General features: G+C 51.9%; 1 protein-coding gene and 1 long non-coding RNA gene across 2 annotated transcripts; one reads left to right on the top strand and one right to left on the bottom strand.

Annotated features, from left to right (window-relative positions):
• Positions 1 to 719: 719 nt before the first annotated feature.
• On the bottom strand, positions 720 to 6,254 carry LOC129686463 (uncharacterized). Its single transcript, XR_008721618.1, has 4 exons — positions 5,531 to 6,254; positions 2,439 to 4,101; positions 2,264 to 2,314; positions 720 to 1,687 (listed from the first exon to the last, which is right to left on the bottom strand). It is a non-coding gene; the product is annotated as an uncharacterized LOC129686463 (long non-coding RNA).
• Positions 6,255 to 6,339: 85 nt separating this feature from the next.
• Tmem92 (transmembrane protein 92) lies at positions 6,340 to 12,343 on the top strand. Its single transcript, XM_055620449.1, has 5 exons — positions 6,340 to 6,555; positions 9,316 to 9,338; positions 9,845 to 9,928; positions 10,072 to 10,258; positions 10,404 to 12,343. The coding sequence occupies exons 1-5, from the start codon at positions 6,469 to 6,471 to the stop codon at positions 10,524 to 10,526; spliced, it is 504 nt and encodes a 167-aa protein (XP_055476424.1). The 5' UTR covers positions 6,340 to 6,468; the 3' UTR covers positions 10,527 to 12,343.
• Positions 12,344 to 14,454: the final 2,111 nt, after the last annotated feature.

The following is a 14,454-nucleotide window of genomic DNA, read 5'->3' as shown; positions in this document are numbered from 1 at the left end:
CAGAGGGAGGGAGCCCGGCGGCGAGGCGCTAACACTGGAGCTGGAGGCGTTAACAGGGCCGCTGCGGAGAGGGGGGATCCTGGAGCCAACTTATCCCGGAGATAAGGAAGCTGGGCTGGGGTGAGGGGCGCGGCCACGTCAGCACAGACGCTGGCTGGGTGCACACAGCACGTGCACACGTATGTACTCGGACGCACGCGCCATCACATGTGTGCGTGCACACGGCCAGAGCCAAGTCTGTCCTCAACTGGGAGCCAGATGATGTGGCTGCTTGGCCTAGCCAGGATCGCGGGAAGAATGTGCTCTCCACCCACCGCCTTCCTCCGCCCCTTCTCGCCCTCATTTTCTTTTTCTTTTCTCTCCTTCCCTCCCTCTCCCTCCCTCCCTTTCTCTCTCTCTCTCCTTCCAGGCTTCCTTCTGGGATGTTCCCAGGCTGTCCCCGCATCCAAACTTAACCCACAGACCCAGGTCATTAAGAAGCTCTCGCTTCAATGAACCCAGGCCTCAGAGGGGCTGCTTTTAGCTCCAGCTTTTTTGGGGCTGGGAGAGTCCTGTCAATGTAACCGCAAGCCCCAGTCCCATCAGGGACACATCACGTAACACAGATCAGCGCACAGCCAGGGTACAGTAGAAGCCTCTTTCAAAGCGGGTGTAAGAGTGGAGCTGAAAAAGGAAGAACCTAGGAATCACAATTTCCTTGTTTCTTTATGGCTCCAGGTGCCTAGCTCAAGGAACAAACGTAGGTGGGGGCAGAGAAATCCTTCGGGGGATGGATGGCGCCCCAGACAGAGGAGACTGGGGGCCTCCTGCCCCTCATCCCCAGTCTCAGCTCAGCCTCTTCAGCCTGCACCTTGGTGGTTGTTTCAACACAGACAGCAAAGTCCATTAACTCAACAGTCTCCTCTCCTGAAACCACCTCCACTTCCTGGACAGCCCCCTCAGGTCTGGGCCCCGGAAACCTGCACTTTGGGAGTATAATGGTTCCCAAATGCCTTTTTTTTTTTTTTTTTCCTGGTCTCTGTTAAGCCTTGAGGAAGGTGAACATCAGTAGAGACCCTCCAACCCAGTCATTAGGGTAATAAGCTCCCTGCACCGTTAATTGTCAGGTGGTTCACCATCCCCGGGTGTCCTGGCCCACAGACTGGCAGCTCTGACTTGGGATCAACTCCAGAAGTCGCTTAACCTACCCTCTTGTCTACCATTCAGGAAGAAGGGCTAGCGGGCTTCCATAGTCATAGGTGTTGGGAAGGAGACTAAGACCCTGACCCCACGGACAGGACCCTGCTGGGTCTCTGTCCCTCCTAGGAGGCGGGTCAGCAGTCGTGGCCCCCAGCCCAGCATCCCTAGAGTAGCTCAATTCCTGGGGTGCTATCTTATACTGAGACAGGGAGCATAAGCTTCAGCATACTTTTGTGGGGTAGGAAGCAGAAGTAGACACCACCAAACATACAGCAAGTAAGGTCAGTCTGGAACCTGCCACTGTCCCCTCCTCCAACCTAGGGCCCTTCACCAAGGACTTTGGAAACAACATTTCTCCTTGGAGAAACCCATTCCTGACCCTGGAGGCTCCAATCAGCTTCCGCTTTGACAGGGGAATGAAGGCTGAATCCGAGCTGGCTGGTTCCTTGGAGCCTGGTTAGGAACACGAGGGCAGGTCCACACATCTTCGAGAAAGAAGGAAGAGGCCCTAGAAAAAGCGGAGAGGGCACTGAAGGACTGCTTTTATAAGAAGATCCAAGTCTAGGAAGGCTTTCTGAAGGAGGTGGCAGGAAGGCATTTACTGGACATGAGAGAGGTGCTGGGGCAAGATTTATCCCAGGTGGGAAGTGACCCAGGCTGAGAACAGGAAAGAAACCGAGAGAATGAGGTGAAGGCCTCTAGAATGTGATGGCAGGGCGGGGAGGGATGTTGGCTGAGGGATGATTATGGGGGTCCCTGAAGGTCCTCTAGATGGATCTAAAGCAAGTGACAGTAGGTTAGAGAGAAACACACTCCAAGAGACTCAGCACGGAGCACACGCTAAAGACCTTAGAGAAGAGGCTGTGATGTCCCTAGTGAGCCAAGTCTGTACTGCACCTCACAGGGGAGGCGACAGCTCTGAGTCTCCAGTCCCTGAGAGCTCTCCAGAGACCCATGAAGGAGTGTGGGAAAAGAGTAACCTAGAAAGACTAGAAAGCTCTCTGGCCAGATGCGGTGGTGCATGCCTTTAATCCCAGCACTCGGGAGGCGGAGTTAAATGGATCTCAATGAGTTCAAGGCTAACCTGGTCTGTGTAGGGAGTTCCAGGACAGCCAGGACTCCGTAGAGAGAAATCCTGTCATAAAAAAAAAAAAAAAAAAAGAACAGAAATCTCAGAGCTCTGTCCTCCCAGTTATCACATCCCACCAAACGTGGGAGTGGTCAGCACCAACGCCCCACACACACACACACTACCTTACCCCTTCTAATTTGACCGCAGGGAAGGAGTGCAGAACACATACTGGACAGTGGAGGGGGCTGCTGAGCCAGACATTCGGGGGCAACAGTGCTGGTCTCCTGCAGGTCACATAGAGGGACAGAGGGACAGTTGTTTTGAAGAAAAAAAAAAAAAAAGCAAGACCCTTAATGCCTGGGCACTCCATTCTGCCCCCAAACAAAACCAGCTCAAGTCTATTTGCTATGGCTGTATGCCTGATGCCGGGCAATTGGGGTTGGGGATGGCGACTATGCCTGCCCAGCTGGAGAGGAAGAAGTCTGTGTTCAGGTTTGTGCAGGATCCTCAGTATCGATGAGAAGTTTACGTCATCCCCCTACAGTCTGTGTGCCATGCTGTCCTCCGACTCACTGGTCCTCCTTTTGCAAACAAATTTAAAGCTAGGGACTACGAGCATGCCCTCCTGTCACACAGCAGACCATAAATGGCAGATCTGCTAAAAATGACTCAATACTGCCCCTGTAGGCGGAACACCACTGGAGCGGAGCTGAGTACTCAGCCTCCTCGGAAGAGGCCATAGCGGGGGTGCTATTAGGTATCATAGTTTTAGTTGAATGCAGAGAAGCAATGGATAGTAGGATGAACTATCAAGGGATGAAATAGAACACAGCCTAGCCCTCCCCCCCCCACCGGGGTCAGCTAGGTCAGTATTGGTAAAGCCTCTCTCTCCCAACCCCCGGCTGAGGGTTCCTCCAAGAGAGCTGCGGCTCCCCTGGCTGAGATGTAGCCACATGAGCCGTGTGGGGGTCTCAGAACCCTTACGGTCCTGATTGTGACTCAGCTCTCATGTCCTCTGTGAGTTGGCCTTCCTGGCCCCTGGGTTCCAGCTGCCTTCTCTGAGAAAGCGTGGGTGGCCAGCTGACCTCCAGGCCCCTCCAGCCAGGCCCTAGGAGGACCCGTAGACAATCAACTCGTTCTTCAGCAAATGGCCTGGAGAAGAGAGAATGTGAAGGACTGGGGACGTCAGCGCTGTTGGGAAACCCCAGCTGGAATCTGGTGTGGAATCCAGAGAGCCGCAGAGACGCCAGAAGGTCTTCCTCCTGGGTCCTCCTACCCCTGGTTCCCTGCATGCTAGAGGACAGCATGTATGCATGCACATGCCACCCTTCTCAGTTGGCCCCCTGGGTGGGGGGTGGCGGGTGCAGCCTTTGAATGGGACCCCTGTCTCTCTGAACAAGAACAGCTCTCCTGCCAGTCAGTGATGGCACACACCTTTAATCCTAGCCCTCAGGAGAAAGAGACAGAGTGAGTTCTGGAACAGCCAGGGCTACACCGAGAAAGAACATCTCTTCCACCAAGCTCCATCCCTAATTGACATACATGAATACTGAGCCTCCCTCTTAATGGAAGTTGGCAAGGGCCTTGGGCTCTTGTCTTACTCAGGCATCTCCAACTTCCCGGCTCATCCCCTCCCTATCTGCAGAAATGGCCATGGAGAGGCAATCTGGTATCATGGGGGGGGGGGGGGACCCAAGAGGCCAGAGGCAACTTCAACCTTTGGACTTGCCTGATGAGTCAAGTCTAGGGATCACACTTTCTCCTTTCAGAAGATGTAGGGCAAAGGGTGGACAGCTGTTCTCCAGTGTCTATTCCTCTGATATTATGAATGTGGGCAGAGTCGAATTTACCTAGTAAAATATGAGATACTTTGCATTTCATATAACAAATAAATTTTAGCATTTCTTTAAATAATACTTATCGGGTGATGGTGGTCTTTAGTCCCAGCACTCTGGAGGCAGAGGCAGGCTGATCTCTTGGGCTTAAAGCCAGTCCGCTTTACAGAGTGAGTTCCAGGACAGCCAGGGCTACACAGAGAAACCCTGTCTTTAAAAAAAGAAAGACAAGAAAAAGAAAAAAGAAAACTTTGAATTTCACATAACAAATAAACTTCAATATTATCTAAATGCAACCTTTCTAAAGGCAACTTACCTAAATGTCTCCCTCCCACCCCACTTTTCCCTCTTTCTCCTGGCAACAATAAATCTGGGTTAGGTAGATGCCAGAAACCCAGAAGAAGAAAGTAACATCAGCTTCATTCTGCCCGGCAGAGTCACTGGTACTAGCTACTTTCTTCAGTTCTCCAGCACCCCCCAAACACACCCTCTTCGCAACTACTGAGTAGGCCTGGCCTTCTTCTCTTCCCTGAGGCATAATTCTAGAGGGCTCCAAGCCTGGACAGGGTAGCAGGGAGCAGGGAATGGAAAGGCAATAGAAGTACATCTCTGGGATGCTGAGAGAGTGGGGCTTGGGCAGGGACAGGAGGGTCAGAAGTCCTAGATAGCAACAATTTCACTCAAAAGCTAGAAGTGTGAGTGTTGGGAAGTTTCAGCACTGTCCCAAGGAGGTTCCTCCTTGGCTGGGGACAGGGGGCGCTAGTCAACCCCCTTGCTAATTACAGGGGGTTGGCAAGAGGGCATATGTCCTCCCATTTCCCTCCTGAGAATCAGTCACTAGAGATTGCAAATAGAGGGGATTCTCTGGAGCCAGATCCCAATTGCACTTGGCTTGGTACTGGAAGGTTCTGTTTTTAAGAGCTAGGGAGGGCCAGGGGATAATGAGAAACAGAGGCAGAAAAGGGGAGAGAGACCAAAGGCTTATTGCTTGGAGGAGAATGAGCCAGCTAGAGGGTCCCCGAGGGACAGAAGGAGTGCAGGACCAAAGCACTCAAAGAAATGTGGGCAAGAACAAAACCGATCCCGTCTCCTTCCACAGGAGGAGAAATGGATCCAAAAGGGTGCCTTTGGAGATGGCGAACGCTGAAATCCAAAAACGGGAGACTGGGAGAAAAGGCGAGGCTCAGAGAGTCTCTCAGTATGGCCCAGAAAAAAAGAAAAAAAGAAAAAGCCAGGGGAGGGCTCCAAGAAGCTACCTGTTTCCCATTAGCCAAGTCAGAGTGGACAGGCAGCAAGAGATGCGCCAAGCACTAACATCAGAGCCTCCCAGGGAGGCTGGTCCCCAGACCCGGCAGCGACCCAGCCACTCCCTAACTGCGCCTCCTCCCCCGGGCTCGGCTGCTACATGTCTCTCTACCACCTTTGACAGCCATCGTGCATCTACCTGTCTGCAGGCTTCCTTGCGAGGGGCCCCAGGGCCTCTCAGTTCAAGTCCGGAGTCCTTGTGCGCACCTCGGCGCTGGGCGATGCTGCCACCTGGTGGCCGACAGTCTGAGTCCTTCCACGCATCCCACCGGGTCTGCTTGTCCCAGCTCAGGGCTAGTGGCTTTTTAGCGTCACCACACAAGTTCTTAGCCTCAGTTTTTCTTTAGTGAGAAAGAAACTACCAGCAACGTCACACGAAGTCTCAGAAGGGAGGGGACACTAATGTCCTAGTCCTGTGGAGAGTTCCCTCCCCAACCCAGTGGCTTTTCCATCCTCTCTTGGAGAAAAGAAGAAGGGAGGGAAGGAGGGAAGGACGGAAGGAAGGAAGGAAGGAAGGGCACCGTTTATGTGACACCCCCCCTTCCCATTATCCTTCGTGTGCCTCGGCCTGCCTTTTCCACAATCTCTGCCTTCCTCCCTTTATGTCTCTCCTGTCCAGCAGGTACAACACCCCTCCAGTCTTGAGCTGATCTCTTAAATCTTATCTATTTATTTATTTATTTATTTATTTTGAGACAAGGTCTCTCTGTGTAACCTCGACTATCCAGCCTTTAATCCCATCACACAATCACAGAGATTGTGTGATGGGATTAAAGGCTGGTGTCACCACGCCCTGCTCTAACCACTATTTAAGCAGGGCCCAGGTAAGGAGTTCCCAGAGAGCGCTACCAGAGAGGTTAAGTTCTAACCTCCCAAGTCCTCCAACTCGAGCAAACCCGGCTCCTCTCCACTTCTGCTCCCTGAGCTCAGGCTCGCTTGCTCCTGGTCCTTCCGGCCCCAGGAAGGTGTATTAACTCCGCCCCCGTCTCGGGGCTGTGCCCCATAGGTGGAGAGAAGTTGGAAAGGTCCTGCCCGTCACTCCTTTACACTCAGAAGCTCAGTGGCCCGCTTGTCAGGATGTCGGACGCCTGGGTCTCCGGCCTCCTCACGCTCGCCTTGTTCTTCAGCCTACAGCCCAGTCTCCAACGAGTAAGCGCCGAGGAGGTAAGCAAGGCTTCCGAGCCTTTTGGAGCACCCTTACCTGGCAGAGGCTTGCCTCTGAGCCCAGTCCCTGCCTTACCTTGTCAGGAATTCACGTAAACAGGAACAAGTAGCAACTTTGTCTCTGTTTTGTTTGGGGAAAGTGGAGGTAGGAACCCAGGAAGGAGGCCCTGGGAAAACCCAGCCCGAGTCTTGGCAGGGTTGTGTTGTTACTGGCATCTGGCCTCACCCACAGCCCTAAATAGGATCTTTGACCCCCATTTTAGTCTTCACTTAATAAGCTCTGAGTCAGGCTGGTACCTGAGGTCTTGTCTTGCGTGTCTGGACTAGGCGGTCTCTCCTTCCCTGTTCATCCATGGCTGGTGACCTTGTGGTGTTAGTATATCCGCCCTCCCTGGGACTGGGACTTCTCTGCTTGTGTACTAGGGAGGAGGAGGTTCTCTTGCTTCTCTGATAAGTTCCAGCTTGTCCTCGGAGTAGACCTGGCTGCCAGGACCTGGGCTGGGTGGCCACCGGCAGGGGTGTCCTAAGCTCTTGTTCTTCCTACCCAAACTCTTAAGTGTCTTGGGTTGGCACGTTTTCCTGAGAGGTGGTCAGAACAAGCCTTTGTTGGTTGGTTGGTTTGGTTTGGTTTTTTGAGACAGGGTGTCTGCTTAGCCCTGGCTGTCCTGGAACTCTAGGCTGGCCTCAGACTCAGAGATCCATCTGCCTCTGCCTCTCTCTCTCCGGAGATTAAATTTACAAACTTGGTTGAGAATCTGGTGGAGGTGGGAAGGGCTGTGGTATATGAAGTCCCAAGCCTGCTCCCCCGAACAGTCCACTGGGTGTTTGGAACCTGAATTTCTCCGTCCAAGGCCACGCAGGAAGCCAGGCTCAAGGCACTCCTCCAGGCTCAAGACCTTTGTAGTCCTTTCCCGACTACTCTCTGCAGCCCCTTTACAGTCAGTCCGACCATCCCGGATCAGTCCAGCCCCTGGTTAAGATGGGAAGAGGAAGAATCCTGGCCCTTTTTATTAGCTCTGTCAATTAACCGTTGCTGGGTGTTTGTTTGTTTGTTTGTTTTTACACAGGGTCTCATTGTGTGGAACAGGCTGACCTTGAACTCAACAAAGATCCTCCTTTACTGGAATTAAAGGCTTGGCCTAACCACTGTCGTCCTAGAAACAGTGCACACCTTTAATCCCAGCAGAGGCAGGTGGATCTCTGAGTTCAAGGCCAGTCTGATCTACAGAGTGAGTTCCAAGACAGCCAGGACTACACAAAGAAACCCTGCCTTGAGAAATAAAAACAACAAAAATGTGTAGGCCAGGAAACAGGGCATGGTGGCACATGCCTTCAATCCCAGCACTTGGGAGGCAGAGGTAGGGAGGTCTTTGTGAGTTCAAGGCCATCTGGTCTACAAAGGGAATCCAGGGTAGCCAGGGCCACACAGAGAAATCCTGTCTTGGAAAAAAAAAAAAAGTCTGGGAAAGGGAAGAGTGCAGAGTCTGATATTTGGAAGGATGGGGATTTGTGACTGAGTTTCTGGGACCCTTCACATCTTTAGCTTGCTGTACCCTTCCTCACGATCTTTAGCTGGATCCCTATTCTTCATTTGTTGAGATAGGGTCCAGTTCTGGCTGCCCTCAAAACTGCCATGTTGGCCAAGCTGGCCTCGAGCTAACTGAGTTCAACCTGCCTCTCCCACCGGAGTGCTGAGATTAAAGGCCTCGGTCACACATCTGGCGATGGTTGTAATTTGAAGTGAGGTGGCCGAAGGGGGAGATTCCTTGACACGTGGGAGAACAGAGTCCTCATTAAGAACTTAGACACGGTACCGCTATCAACAGGATGGAATTCTGCATGGAGGCCCCAGGTGCCCTGAAACAATGAGGGATGCAGGGCAGGGAATTTCCAGCAAGGACCAGAGGATGAATAGGGCTTGAGCATGTTTAGGGGAATGTCCAGAGACGCCTCTACCTGGGACAGGGGGTCATGGTGTGTGTGTGGGGGGGGGGGGGTTGGGTTGCTTTCGGGGGGGTTCTGGAGCCAAGGATCCACTAAAGGTGGATCTCTGTGTGTGGCAGGGGGAATCACCTGTGAATCAGCTGTAGCGAGCCATGCCTCTTAGCAGAGATGGTTCTCTGAATTCCAGGGTAGCCAGGGCTACCTAGTGAGAGCAATAAAGGGAGAGGGAGCCAGCATGGTAATACATGCCTTTAATCCCAGGCAAAGGCAGACTCCAGTCATTGGCTCTGGACATGGTAGTTGGAAAGAGGAGAGACAGACCTAAAACCTGCTTTCTGGAACAATGTCTGAGCAGAGACAGTTCCTTTTGAGACAGGATCTCATGTTCCCAATCTGGCCTCAAACTGTCCATATAACCTTGAATGGTCCTGGCTTCTCTTGAGTTCTAGGATAATGGGCATGTACTGCTATTCCTGGTTTATGCACACCTGATTGATTGATTGGTTTTTGGTTTTTTGAGACTAAATTTTTTTTGGGGTTCCCTGTGTAGCTTTCGATGTCCTAGAACTCACTCTGTAGACAAAGCTGGCCTTGAACACACAGAGATCCACCTGCCTCTGCCTCCCAGGTGCTGGGATTCAAGTCCTGTGCCTTCCCACCCCCAGCTGCACACCTGATTTGTTGCTTGCTGCCTTGGAAATTAAACCCAAGGCCTGGAGTATGCTGGGCAAGCTCTCTGACAGCAGTCACAATCCTTGAGTTTTTGAGCTCTGACCTCTTGTCTTTTTTTTTTTTTTTTTTTTTTTTCTTCCACAGCTTATAGCCAGATGTCACTTTTTGTAAGTATGGGACATTGGCGACAATTGTCAGTTAAGGCAGGGGGAAGGGTGTACCCTCAGATTCTGCCCTGGGTGAGGGGACAGACGCCTCACTCATCACGTTTGCTGAAACCATAGCCCCGCTCTTATCACCCAACCTTGGGATCTGCATGGTTGGAGCAGGTCTACATGTAACTGCTGTTAATCCCCACCCTTTCTTAGCTTGGGGGAGGGGGGGTAAGTCAAATGAGCAGTGCTGCCTCTGGAAGGTTTGCAGCGGTGATCATTCTGCCTGAGGAATAATGGCATTCAGCCGCGATGAACCCTGGACTCAGGTCTCAAGTCCGGGCCCCAGTTCCTCCCAGTGAACCCAGGATGGAGCTGTAGTTCACACCCACAAAGGGCGGCTTGCAGCCTGAGGGTATAAGTGTCTGGGGAAGCGGGGACCCTTGGGTACGACCCTGTGGCGAACACACTGTATACATAAACCTCATCAGTGTCTCCCCATGCCTGTCTGTCCTGACCAGAAACTGCCCCAGAGGATTCGTATGCTGTGAGAGTGGGTGCTGCATGGAGAAAAGCATGTGGGATCTCGCAAATGACCCTTTCAGGTGAGCCTGGGGGTCACTGGACTGGACCCAACCTCATCCCCAGAGGGCTGGGCCTACCCTAAGGGTTGGGGTAGCTGATGGAGGGGCTGTGGTAAGGGAGCATGGCTTAGGCACTTATGGAGATATCTTCTCCCCCACCCCAGGATCTTGTTCATTATCTTCCTGGTCATGGTGCCCCTCTTGTGCATCTGTGGCCTGGTGAAGCGCTTCTGTCACAAGTGCAGAAAGCCAGAGCAGAACCACAGAATGGATCAGCGGATGCCTCCAGAACCGTCCTCCCTAGACACCATCTGGGTCACCACTTTGGATCCCCCCCCACCCTACAGCCAGGTGGGTCTCTCTGCCCCATCCCCAGCTTGTTTCATACCTGGCTGTCCATCTTCTGGAAGTAACGGATTGGGAAAGGCTCTGCCAACCTGATTTGCTGTTCCTTACCCAGATCCTAAGCGTGACAAACACCCTTTCTCCCCTGCAGGTTGTTCTGAAGTCAACTCCCACAGAACCACCTCCACCCTACAGCCTCAGGCCTGAGGACCTTGCTGACCAGATGAGAGAGACAACCCAGCCTGTTGAGCTACCTGGCCCACAAGCCTCTTAGATCAAGCCCCAGGACTTCCGAAGACTCTGGACTGATTCCACGCATCCAATCATGCCTCTGATCTTCTGATTTAATTTATTGTTTTTATACCCCTGTTCCTCCCCAACCGGCCTGTGAGAGCTGAGCTGGATCCGTAGTCTTTGTCCTAATCCCACACCAAAGGCTGTTGAGACTTTCAAGAATTGGGTGTGCCTGCAGTGGGATTCTGAGAGATCCGTTGCTGGTGGAATGCAGATCCTGACTGGACAGCTCGCTCTGCCGCCCTGTAGAGCTACTTCAGGAGGCTGAACTGTGGACTCTGAGCCACCTTCCTACAATACCTGGACAGAGAAGACCCCCACTGTATACCTCCATAGCAGCGCACAAAACATATGTCCTTTCACCGGCTCTGTATCTGTGGCGGGGAAGTGGTGATGGAGACGAGTTCCGAGGCTAATAAAACACTTCCAGCTCCTTCCAAGTGGTCATGGACTGTGTTGATTGACCACCTGCCTGGGAGGATCTTGCATCCAAAAAGTGGATGAATGCTTTGACCTTCAGTTCCTTGGGACCTGGGGACACTAAAGAAATGAACTGGAGAGCTCTCCCAGTCCTGTCCTGGTCCTGTGATCTGCTTTCCTTGGAGACTAGAACTTGGAGAAACAGGTGTGGTTAGACATCTGTGGAGCCAGGCCCACAGACTGCTAGCTTCCAGACTCCTCTCCAGGAATCCCCTGGAGGGAGAGGGGTGGAAGACCCCACCCTGCTCTTCCTGCTGAGCCTGGGCTCTACCTTAGCTCCACCCACACTTAACCCCTAAAGGGAAGAAGATTCTGTCCTGTAGGCCCTACAGCATAGCTTGGAGCTGGGACTCTCCCTCAGGCGAGGCAGCAGAGGACAGGTCCTGCTGCCTTGGCTTGGGTAGGTGGGGGGGAGGGGTCGTGCTAGGTATCTCCACCTCATCCTTGTCTTTTTCCGAGTGCGCTGCAGAGAAGAGAAGGCCAGCCTTTCTCTCCAGACCCAACCTCACTGCCTAGGTGTGCAGGCAGGGTGCTTCTGACAGGATCCTCGAGACAGTGGTGCCTGGGGGAAAGCAGTAGTGCTGACAAGATGGCGCTGGGGGTGACAGGGAAAGGGGGGAGGGCGGTGGGCAGGAGCGTCTCTGCCTTGATGTGGCTGCTTCTCCTTAGGGCTGGGGTTTTCCCTACAGGAGGAGGTCACCTCAGCCTTCTTGTCACCGATGATGGTGTAGAACTTTTTAATTCAGTGGCATGGCCTGCAGGGTGTGTCTTTCCCGAAGCTCGATGGCTGAAATATTATATTTTAAATGTGCATTGGTATTTTCTGAGGGTGTCAGATCCCCTGGAACTGGTGTTACAGAAGGCTTGTGAGCTGCCTTGTGAGTGTTGGGAATTGAACCCGGGTCCTGGAAGCCCAGCCAATGCTCTCAACTGCTGAGGCACCTCTCCAGCCCCCTGGAGAATGATTTTTATCCCCACTCCAGTCACGACTCTTGGTGAGAGTGGAAGAGATGTCACCTTTTCAGAGATGACCTTGCATTATCCACTCATGCCACCCACGTTTATAAGGCACTATGCCTGTCCTGGGTATCTAGGATGAGACCAGGTGCCATTCTACTTCTGAGGACAAGCTTGCAGAGAGTCCCACACTCTAAAGCTCATGGGTGGGGTATGACCCATGGGAGCCTGTTCTGTAAGACATGCACCCACACTGAACACCACCCAGCCTACATCTTGGCTTTTTACTGTTGTAAGAAAAAGCAAGTTGAAGGGCAGCTTTGATTTGTAAAATAAACTCAATCTTTACATTTTTGTAAACGTGTGTATGTGTGTCTCTCTCTGCATATTTATTAAGATCTAGAAGAGCCAGGTGCTGTTGTACAGTCCTACAGTCCCAGCTATTCAGGAACCCGAGGGAGGAGGCTTACAGATCTCAAAATTTAAAAGGGAAGGGGGGAGGGGCTTTGAGTCGTAGCTCAGGGGTAGAGTATTTGCCTAGCATATGCAAGACCCTGAGTTAAATCCCCAGTTCCTGCTCCAATGGTTCTAGAAGAATATGAGCCACGTGGCAGAGCCCTGGCTGTTCCTGGCACTCCCTCTGTAGACCAGCCTGGCCTATTCGAACTCACCTGACAATGCCTCCCAAGTGCTGGGATCAAAGACGTGCACCACCTGGTTTAAGATTTATTTATGTATTTTAAGAGTTATTTATTATGTATACAGTGTTCTATCTGCATGTACACCTGCATGCCAGAAGAGGACACCAGATCTCCTTATAGATGGTTGTGAGCCACCATGTGGTTGCTGGGAATTGAACTCAGGACTTTTGGAAGAGCAGTCAGTGCTCTTAACCTCTGAGCCATCTCTCCAGCCCTAAGATTTATTTTTAATCCAAGTGTTTTGCCTGCATGTGCACCAATGTGCAGGCAACATAGGCTAGAGGGGGCATCAGATCCCCTGGAACTCAGTTGCAGATACTTCAGAGCCACAGCGTGGGTGCTGGGAATTAATCCTGGGTGCTATGAAAGAGCAGCCAGTGCTCCAAATGCTGAGCCATCTCTCTAGCCCAAACTTTATATTTTGTATGCTTTAGCAATTGCTTGAGTCATCCCGTCCCCCCGCCCAATGAAATACCAGGTGAAATTTGATCAACAGCAATTGATCTAATTCCCCAGCCCTGTCACGAAGACAGAGGCAAGTGAAGACTGACAGGTGTCGTACATGCATGAATATGACCCTGAGGAATAAACAAGCAATGCACATGGAAAGGCCTGGATATCTGTGGACATAGGAAAAACATCCAAAGCCCATGTGCTTAGCCTCTAGGACTCCTAGATGAGAAGCACTGAGCTGCAGCCTGGTTGGCTGGGGGACTGGATGAGCTGTTTGCCAACGACTGAGAAACCATCTCTTAATGGAGATTTAACAGCTCAAACTGAGTGAATGATGAAAGAGAAAATATGTGAGGGAATGAATGAGATCTGCCTCCAAGGGTTTGTACAGAAACACGCGGCTTGGTTAGCACCTAGGAACAGCTCTGGGAGCTGGGAATTAGACCACCTTTGTAGGAGCTCCTCGAGAATGTGGGGGAGACAAAATGAGGGGAGCTAAGGGAGGGAGCTCCTGGACAGAGGGGGGGAGGAGCTGCAGGTGCTGGGTAAGGGATGGAGAGATGACAACAACAGGAATCACCCCACCCTGGAGCTGAGATCCAGGGCTCCAGCTTTTTACTTTCTGCCTCTAGCATCACCAGCCCTTAGTTTTCCTATTTGTACAAGAAAAAGCCTCTTGCTGGCCTCAAACTCAGAAATGTGCCTGCCCTTGCTTCCTAAGCGCTGGAATCAAAGGCTTATGTCACCATGCCCATATATATATATATATATACATACACCTGGGATATATTTTTCAGACTCCATTTTAGAAGGGCTGAGTGGGAGGATGTGGCAATTTGCTTAAGCCCAGTAGCTTTTCCTGTGCCCTCAACCTGACACAAGCTAAGATCATCAGTGAGAAGAGAGTCTCAGTTGACACAATGCTTCATAACATCTGGCTGTAGGCAAGCCTACAGGGCTTTTTTTCCTTAAAATAGTGATTGAGAACCTAATCCACTGTGAATGAGGCCATGGGCTGGTCCTGGGTTCTTAGAAGGCCATCTGAGCCTGGAGGCAGAGGTAGGTGGATCTCTGTTAGTTCAAGACAAGCCTCAAACAAAGCAAGTTAATTCCAGAACAGCCAGAGAAACCCTGTCTGGGGTGCGGTGTGGTGGAGAAAGTGTTAAGTAAATTTCAAACTAGAGACAAGTGGCCGAGATTCCTATTTAACTTCTAAAAGTGTACCTGGCGGCTCCCAGAATTTGTTACAGGCTATGGCTGGCATGCCCTGCCTTCTACCCTGAACTCTCCTGCTCTGGGACTGGGCTGCCCTCCCTC

Source organism: Psammomys obesus, unplaced genomic scaffold (genome assembly GCF_907164565.1).
Source record: "Psammomys obesus unplaced genomic scaffold, mPsaObe1.curated_primary_1811, whole genome shotgun sequence".
NCBI classification, from domain to species: Eukaryota; Metazoa; Chordata; class Mammalia; order Rodentia; family Muridae; genus Psammomys; species Psammomys obesus.
This window is presented reverse-complemented; position numbering and strand designations above follow the sequence as displayed.